We start from the raw sequence: 9,368 nt of genomic DNA on the forward strand, positions 1-9,368 counted from the left end.
TGTCCCACCATAAGTACCTAGCTGTAATGGCAATCAATTCACATGCATTATGGGTGCCCAGTATAGATAGCTCATGGTCTGGCATAAGAAGGAACTCAAAGACTGCCTCTCCCGCACGATCGATTGCACAAGCTTTCTTAATGGCCTCGTGCAAACCCAATCTTTCCCAAACCTCTTTTGCCTTTTGACATAAAAATAACATGTGATTTGTATCTTCCAGCCCGTTAGAACATGATGGGCATATGGCTGAAACTTTCATATGTCTATTTGCAAGTGTAATACGACACAGAGGGGTTTCATGTAAAGTACGCTAAATAAAAATCTTCACCTTTGCTGGACAAGATAACTTTCAAATCTTACTCCAAATAGTATTGACATTTGTTCTACCCATGACATTTGTGTGTTGCAATTTTCTCCCATATTTGTTTGTTCCATTCCTCCAAATAAGCCGAGTGAACTGTGAAACATCCGTTCTTTGTAAAACTCCAAGCAATGAAGTTTGACATGTTATGCATAGGGAGGGGGATGGCGAGCATCCTTTGAGCATCGATTGGCCACAATGTTTGTCTCATTAAGTCCTCATCCCATAAATTGGTGACATGATCGATAAGATCAATGACTTTTGATATAAGTTGCCCTCTTCTAGGGGTAACAATTTTCCTATCTGCCCCGTGTGGGATCCAAGCATCTTTCCAAATATCAATATTTTCTCCATTTCCAACTCTACAAATATATCCATTTCTTAGAGAACACACTCCCGCCATAATGCTTTGCCAAGTAAAGGAAGACCCTTTTTTTCAACTCACATTCATTAAGTCGCCATCCAGGAAATTTTTAATTCTCAATATGGTGGCACATAGGGATTCAGGGTTATCAAGCAGACGCCACGCTTGTTCGGCTAACAGAGCCAAATTGAAACAATGAATATCTCGAAAACCCATTCCTCCATGATCTTTTGGTACACACATCTTCCACCACGCCATCCAATGTATTCTCTTCTAGTTGTTTTCATCACCCCACCAAAAGTGCGACATCACGTCAATGATTCCTTTGCAAAAAATAGGAACTAGAACAATGCACGTGCCCTGCAACAGGCCGTGATATAAATATTCTAGTAAGTTAGCATGTGGTTACTTGTCAATAATAATGCGATTGGATTCTTATCATGAATTACCTTACATTTTGATTAGAAGTTTGGTAACTAACTAAAGTGGAATTGGTTCAGAAGATAAGTAAATTAAGGTGATTGATTATCATATACTCCTACATAAAAGGTAGGACGAAGGGGTGGTGAAAAGAAAGATGAAATGGGAACCTTACATTCTTTTTATGCAGTAGAGATTTTAAAGACGGACATAGCATAAGTTGGGATAGCTTGTACAACCGATTTGAGTAAGATTTCCTTCCCTCCTGCTGATAGAAGTTTTTTCTTTCATCCACTAATTTTCATAATAATTTGATCAATTAAGAATTGGAAACAATCACTTTTGTTCATACCCACATTTGCAGGAAAACCCAAGTATTTATCATTGAGAGCTTCAGTCATAATATTCAGAAGAGTATATGTTTATGCCTTATCTTCCACTCTTGTGTTGGGACTAAAAAATATACTGGATTTTTCGATGCCCACCATTTGCCCTTGCCTTGATGTAGCACAATAAATATCCAAAACTGATTTCACCTTTCTCATCTTTTTTAAAGAAAACTTCAACTTTATTAATTAGAAATGATTGTTACATCATCCGTAAAAAAGGTATAATATCATTCATTGGCTCCTCAACCAATCCCTAGTTTTCAAAAAATTGCTAGCCTAGCAATTTCATGAGCCACCTTGTTTGCTTCTCTATTACAATGTTCAAAACTAATAAGAGAAAAATCACAAGCCAAAAAATAACAATCATCGAAGACTGCAGCCGCCGCTCCTGCCGAGTGTCCTTCACTCTTCATTATGTCAATCACTTTCATATTGTCTGAGTTAATAACAAGATGATTGCATCCTACCTTTTGTGCAAGTAATAACCCAAACGTCTGGGCCGCAACTTCTGCCTGTAATACATGTGCACAACAATCAAACTTACAATTTCCACCGATAATGAACATGCCTTTGTCATCTCTAAGGACCGCCCCAGCTGTACCGTGAAGCAAATCATGATCAAACGAGGCATCAAAATTTATCTTGACCAAACCCCTAGGAGGACAGCTCCATCCCACTGTTTTAATAGATGCCTTAGGGAAGTACGCATCAACATAGTTTGTCATTATGGCAAGAGCCCCCATCGAAGTTTGGTTAGCATCTTGAAACTTTCCTTCATGAACCAGTTTACGTCTATCCCACCATAAATACCAAGCTGTAAAAGCGATTAGTTCGGGCATGTTCTGGATGCTCATTAAAGATAATTCCTGATCTTGGATAAAGAGTAAGAATCCTAGTACCGCCTCTCCCGCACGGTCAACAACAAAGCTTTATTGATCACCTTGTATAACCCTAGTTTCCCCATACTTCTTTCACCTTCCGACATCAGAACAAGACGTGTTTTTTATCTCCTGGAGCCTTCGAGCATGACGGGCAGATGGGTGTAACCTTCAAGTGTCTATTAGCAAGTGTAACTTGACATGGGAGGGTTTCATGTAGAGTACGCCAGATAAAGATTTTTACCTTTGCCGGACATGATAATTTCCAAATCTTTCCCCAAATAGGATTGACATTGGTTCTACCCATCCCATTTACATGTTGCAACTTTTTCCCATGTTGGTTGTTCCACTCTTCCAAATATGCAGAACGAACAGTGAACATGCCATTTTTTGTATAGCTCCAAGCAATGAAATCCAGCATATTATACATGGGAAGTGGAATTGCGAGCACCCTTTGTGCATCAATTGGCCATAACGTCTGTCTCACCAAATCTTCATCCCATGAATTCGTGATTGGGTCAATAAGGTCACACACACCTTTGATAGAAGTTGTCCCCTTCTAGGAGTGATAATCTTCATATTAGCACAATTTGGGATCTAAGCATCTTTTCAAATATCAATATTCTGTCTATTTCCAACTCGCCAAAAATAACTATTTTTTAGAGAATTTACATCTGCCATAATACTTTGCCAAGTAAAGGAGGACCCCCTTTTTTAAACTTGCATTCATTAGATCCCCCTCCGAAAAATATTTTGCTTTCAAGATAATAGCACATAAAGACCCAGGGTTATCAATCACACGCCACGCTTGTTTGGGTAACAAAGCCAGATTGAAGCAGTGTATATCTCGGAAATCCATACCTCCTTGGTCTTTTGGGACACACATCTTCCATCATGCCATCCAATGCATTATCTTCTGATTGTCCTCATCACCCCACCAAAATTGCGACATCGCGTCAATGATTCCTTTACAATTTTTTTAGAAATTTTAAAGACGGACATGGCATAAGTTGGGATAGCTTGTACAACAGATTTGAGCAGAATTTCCTTTCCTCTCGCGAATAATAGTTTTTCCTTCCATCCACTAATTTTCATAATAATACGATCGATCAAGAATTGAAAACAATCACTCTTGTCCATACCCACATTTGAAGGCAGACCCAAATATTTGTTAGTAAAAGATTCAGTCATGATATTCGGAATTGTATAAATTTGCACCTTGTCTTCCACCTTGGTATTGGGACTAAAAGAATACTAGATTTCTCAACACTCATCATTTGTCCCAAGGCGGCACAGTAAGAATCCAAAACCGATTTTAACGCCTCCGCATTCATAGCAGTTGTTTTCATCAGGATCAGAGAGTCATCAGTAAAAAGGAGGTTTGAAACCAATGGTGCATCTCTACTAACCTTTATTCTGGATATACTCTCATTCTCCTCTGCATGTGCTAAGAGAGTAGTTAGCCCCTCCGTACATAACAAGAATAAGTTTGGAGAGAGAGAGGATCTCCCTGCCTCAATCCTCTAGTAGGTATGAAGCTCTCGATTTCTTTCGTATTAAAACGAATCCGGTATTCCATCAAGGATACACATTTCATAATTAAATTTACCCAGTTCTCCTTAAAACCCAGTATGAGCAAAATCTCCTTAAGAAAAGACCACTTCACTCGATCATACGTCTTATGCATATCCAATTTAATGGCACACAAGCCCTCTTTACCCTTTTTTTCTTAATAGTGTGAAGACACTCATATGCCACTAAAAATATTATCTGTAATCATTTGTTCAGACACAAACGCACTCTGAGTCCTATTTATAATATCTGAAGGATTATCTTCAACCAGGCCGCAATCATTTTTGAGATTAGTTTGTACATGACATTATACAGATTAATTGGTCTAAATTGAGTTACCCTTTCCGGAGTATTGACCTTTGTTTAACAGTCGTTGCACAGATTATCTTCACCTTTCTCGTCTTTGTTTAACAGTCGTTGCACACGCCCCCTCACACCTTTTCCCGTTAAAAATAGGGAGTATATCTATTTGAAGCGAGAAAAAACAAAACAAGCGACCGCTCCACGTGACGGCATCAGTCCTCTCCTCTCCACTCCCCCCTACCTCGCCGCCTCCGCCGCGCTTGTTCCTCCCACCCCGCGGCGCCGCCCCCCGACGCTTCTGCCTCTCTGCTCTTCCCGAGGTGACGCCCGCTCTCTTCTGCTCTGCCCCGCCGTCCACTCCTCTCCGTAACGCCCTCCCTCGGCGACGGCACCAATGTCGGCAGGTATCCGGGGGAAGGGCGACGGCACACTGGTGGCCCAGCGGCGATGGTGACGGCTGCGCCGGCGAAGGTAACCGTTGTACTCTGTTTCTGGTATGTGCCCTTTAGCGGAGATTCTGACAGCGAATCAGGCGAGCCCCGATCTAGATCGACGGGTCGGTCGGGATCGGGGTCAACTAAGAAAAAGCCTAAAAGTTTGCAATTTTGGCAGGAATCTCACCGACATTAGCTCCGAGCTTCAAGGAATGGACAGTGTTCCAGCTCTCGCGCTCTGCTGCCTAATCTTGCTACCGAGCTGGGCCAATGGCCTCGGCTCCATGGGATCCATCTCGGTGTCCTACGGCGAGGACGGCCCGGTGTTCTGCGGCCTCAGCTCGGACGGCTCCCACTTGGTCACCTGCTCCGGCGCGGACGCCTCTGTCGTCTACGGTGCTCCCCTCAGGATCCCCTTCCTCGGCCTCACCGCGGGGGATGGGTTCGCGTGCGGTCTCTTGCTTGATACCAGTCAGCCTTACTGCTGGGGGAGCAACTCATATGTCAAGATCGGGGTGCCGCAACCAATGGTCGAGGGCGTGGAGTATTCCCTGCTCAGTGCCGGGGACAACCACCTGTGTGCACTGCGAATGCCTGACAAGGGGATTCCTCACGGTGTTAACCCTGATACTTCAGTGATAGATTGCTGGGGGTACAACATGACTGCCACACATGTTGTCGCTGGAGCCGTGTCGACCATATCAGCGGGCTCGGTGTTCAATTGTGCCTTGTTTACGCGCAACAGGACAGTGTTCTGCTGGGGTGATGAGACAGTGAGTGGTGTGATTGAGCTGGCTCCGAGGAATGTCAAGTTTCAGTCCATAGGAGCAGGTGGCTACCATGTCTGTGGGGTGCTGGAGAATGCACAAGTCTTCTGCTGGGGAAGGAGCTTGGAGATGCAGCAGGTGTCGCCTACCGGTGCTATCGGTGAAGGCGATGTGAGCATAGTGCCGATGGATGCAATGGTCTCCGTTGTGGGCGGACGATTCCATGCTTGTGGCATCAGGAGCCTTGATCACCAAGTAGCTTGCTGGGGTTTCCAACTTCAGAACAGTACATCAGCACCCAAAGGTCTCAGGTTGTATACAATAGTGGCTGGAGACTACTTTACTTGTGGTGTGCCTGCTGAGACATCGATGAAGCCAAGGTGTTGGGGCAATAGTGGGCCATTGGCACTACCAATGGCGGTATCGCCTGGGATTTGTGTATCTTCTGCATGCAGCCCCGGATACTACGAGTATGTTAACCATGGTGAGCTTGGTGGCAGCAAGTCTTGCAAGCCTGGAAACTCTAGACTCTGCTTGCCCTGCAGTGCTGGCTGCCCAGACAACTCGTATGAGTCCTCGCCCTGCAATGCCACGGCTGACCGTGTGTGCCAGTTTGATTGCTCGAGGTGTGTCTCAGATGAGTGTTTGTCATACTGCACATCCCGGAAGCAGACCAACAACCATAAGTCAATGGATTTTCAGATGCGCATTTTTGTGGCAGAGATTGCATTTGCTGTCATTTTGATTTTCACCGTGACAGCCATTTCTTGCCTATATGTACGACACAAGCTTCGAGATTGCCGATGTTCGAAGAGCAAGTTGAGGATGACAAAGAGTGCAACATACTCTTTTCGAAAGGATAACACGAAGATCCAGCCTGACGTGGAAGATCTGAAGATCAGGAGAGCTCAGGAATTTTCCTATGAGGAGTTGGAACAAGCAACCGATGGCTTCTCGGAGGATTCACAAGTTGGCAAAGGCAGCTTTTCATGTGTATTCAGGGGCATTCTGAGAGATGGGACAGTCGTTGCTGTGAAGCGTGCAATAAAAGTATCGGATGCGAAGAAAAGCTCAAAGGAGTTCCATACTGAACTTGACCTCCTCTCTAGGCTCAACCATGCACATTTGCTCGACCTACTTGGTTACTGTGAGGATGGCAGCGAGAGGCTCTTGGTTTATGAGTTCATGGCTCATGGATCCCTGTACCAGCATCTGCATGGCAAGGATTCAAACTTGAAGAAGCAACTGAACTGGACCAGGCGGGTTACCATTGCTGTCCAGGCTGCTCGTGGAATAGAGTATTTGCATGGCTATGCTTGCCCACCAGTAATTCACCGAGACATCAAGTCTTCAAACATATTGATCGATGAGGACCACAATGCGCGTGTTGCCGACTTTGGTCTATCTATAATGGGCCCTGTAGATAGCGGCACACCACTCTCAGAGCTGCCGGCAGGGACACTTGGGTACCTTGACCCTGAGTACTACCGTCTCCATTACTTGACGACAAAGTCGGATGTCTACAGCTTTGGAGTAGTTCTTCTAGAAATCCTAAGTGGCAGGAAAGCCATTGACATGCAGCTTGAGGAGGGCAATATTGTTGAATGGGCAGCCCCGTTGATCAAAGCTGGGGACATTTCTGGCATCCTTGATCCAGCCTTATCTCCTCCCTCTGACCTGGAGGCTCTGAAGAAGATTGCAGCTGTGGCATGCAAGTGCGTGAGAATGCGAGGCAAAGACCGGCCTTCCATGGACAAGGTGACAACATCTCTAGAGCGTGCACTTGCGCTGCTGATGGGCAGCCCATGCCTGGAGCAACCCATTCTGCCAACTGAAGTTGTTCTCGGGAGCAGCCGGATGCACAAAAAGGTATCACAGAGGTCATCCAATCAGTCGTGCTCAGAGAACGAGCTCGTTGATGGGGACGACCAGCGGATCGAGTACAGGGCACCATCTTGGATAACGTTTCCAAGCGTGACCTCGTCGCAGAGGAGGAAATCATCAGCGTCGGAAGCCGACCTGGATGGCCGAACAACCACAGATGGGAGGAACGTCGGGAGCAGCATAGGAGATGGTCTGCGGTCATTGGAGGAAGAGATTGGGCCGGCGTCGCCACAGGAGGACTTGTACTTGCAGCACAACTTCTGATGAAATGCCAAGATCAGCTGGAAACACGGAAACCGTCTGCCGTTTTAAGTTCAGACTTTGTGACCTGTTGCTTTGTAGATCAACTGTAGCAGGCCATTCGGGAGAGAGGAAGATCTAGCTATATAGAGTACGTACTGGAAGGATTTTTAGCATCTGGAGGCATTTCTTTGTAGATTGATTCGGCCGTCCTATAATTGGCACTTCTATTTACGAGTGGGTGGCCACACTTAATGAATCCTGTTCTGTAGCTCGCAGATACGTGTAAGTGTGTAGTTGTTCTCTTTCTGGTGTTGGTTTCGCCTGCAAATTAGCATAATATTCTCGTTCACCGTGTTGAGTATCTTTTCGCTTTGCGGTGTATGTTTCGCCTGCAAACTGGCATAATAATATTGTGCCAACTGAGATGAAGCTTTGGAGATCAAATTGCATGTCTAACATTTTTTTTCTTTCACATCTATTAAGAGTTCATTTCATTTTACTTAGAACTTCACGGTTTGTCTGCTAATCTTCTGTGACAGGTGAAGTGTAATTTTCAGTGGCCCGGTTCGGGATTCAGGAGATTGTCGGTGTGTGTCATCTGCCATGATCTGTTTACGCTGTTGCTTTCGAGACAATGAAGGCAGGTCGTTGAAAATCAGTTAATGTTGCTGACTTTGTCATTATGTTTGTTACGAGTACTTCTTTCGGAAGCAAGGCGGTAGTACTTTAAATGTGGTCGAGATTAGAGTAACACTTTCGGTTGCGGACATGGATAATCTGCTCACGAGCTCAAATACACATGCATGACAGTAACTTTGATTTTTTTTTTCGATTCTTGGTTTGGTTTAGTCTTTGTTGATTTTTGTCTTAGGTACTTATACGTTGATGGGCTTCTATGGGCTAATTAAATGAGGAATTTGAGGTAAAAAGGTAGGATAATTAAAAAGAAGGATTTGTAGGCTTCAATGGTGGAGCTGCTAAATTAGAAAAAAAAGGAATAATTTGATTCCCGACAAAAATGGATGAGGACGTCATGGTAATTAATAAAAGAATTATACTTAAATGAAATTAGTGAGAGATTATGCCCAACGAAGAAAATATGAGCATAGCTAAATTACATCATATTTTTTATGTTCCTTTTTGCGTTGCAGCATGTTCTTCGTAGTGAATCCAGTGCTATGGCACATTATGGTTGCACAAAATAACAAATTTTCCCGTTGCAACTCACCGGCATATGTGCTAGTAAAATCTAAATAATCTGTTTATGCTAGTAAAATCTAAATAATCTGTTTTTTTTTGTGGATGAACATCAATTCTAACATGCTGCAAAATTTGCCCTTAGAATGACATCCGTGGAGGCCTGTACAAAAAGAAAATCGGACCTCAAAAGGCTCATTTTGTAGCACTCAAAAAAATGGCACTTGCATCATTCGTGATAGTTTTCTAGTTTGGTTCTGCTTTAGTCGTTTAGATGTACCTGATCGCATGATCATTTTACCCATCACTCTTGTTCAGTTATTTGTCCAAAGGTAAGCATTCTTAGAGCATCTTTAACGGAACTCCCTTTCCCCAATAAATTGCATGTAGCTGGGGAGTTGAGGCAAAGAAAAAAAACATGATCCAACAGACTCTCATTCTTCAATAAACAGTATTTGTGTGTGTGCGTCACCTCAGTGATAGTGTAAAATTCAACGATACCCTCTTGGATTTGTTTGCACCGTTCCGTGAGCTTCGGCAAGGTGACCCCTTATCC

General features: G+C 44.0%; 1 protein-coding gene across 2 annotated transcripts; it reads left to right on the forward strand.

The window, feature by feature from the left end:
* The first annotated feature begins 4,469 nt into the window (after positions 1 to 4,469).
* Positions 4,470 to 7,976, forward strand: CR4 (crinkly4). 2 transcript variants are annotated; one of them, XM_087534759.1, is made up of 3 exons: positions 4,475 to 4,607; positions 4,692 to 4,758; positions 4,900 to 7,976. In XM_087534759.1, exon 3 carries the CDS (start codon positions 4,934 to 4,936, stop codon positions 7,634 to 7,636), a length of 2,703 nt encoding a protein of 900 aa, XP_087390885.1. In that variant the 5' UTR covers positions 4,475 to 4,607; positions 4,692 to 4,758; positions 4,900 to 4,933; the 3' UTR covers positions 7,637 to 7,976. The 2 variants fall into 2 exon arrangements, with proteins under 2 accessions (XP_048539716.1, XP_087390885.1); XM_048683759.2 differs by having other exon boundaries at positions 4,470 to 4,758.
* The last annotated feature ends 1,392 nt before the right edge of the window (positions 7,977 to 9,368 follow it).

Source organism: Triticum urartu, chromosome 7A (genome assembly GCF_056163025.1).
Source record: "Triticum urartu cultivar PI428250 chromosome 7A, HENAU_Tu73, whole genome shotgun sequence".
Taxonomy (NCBI): domain Eukaryota; kingdom Viridiplantae; phylum Streptophyta; class Magnoliopsida; order Poales; family Poaceae; genus Triticum; species Triticum urartu.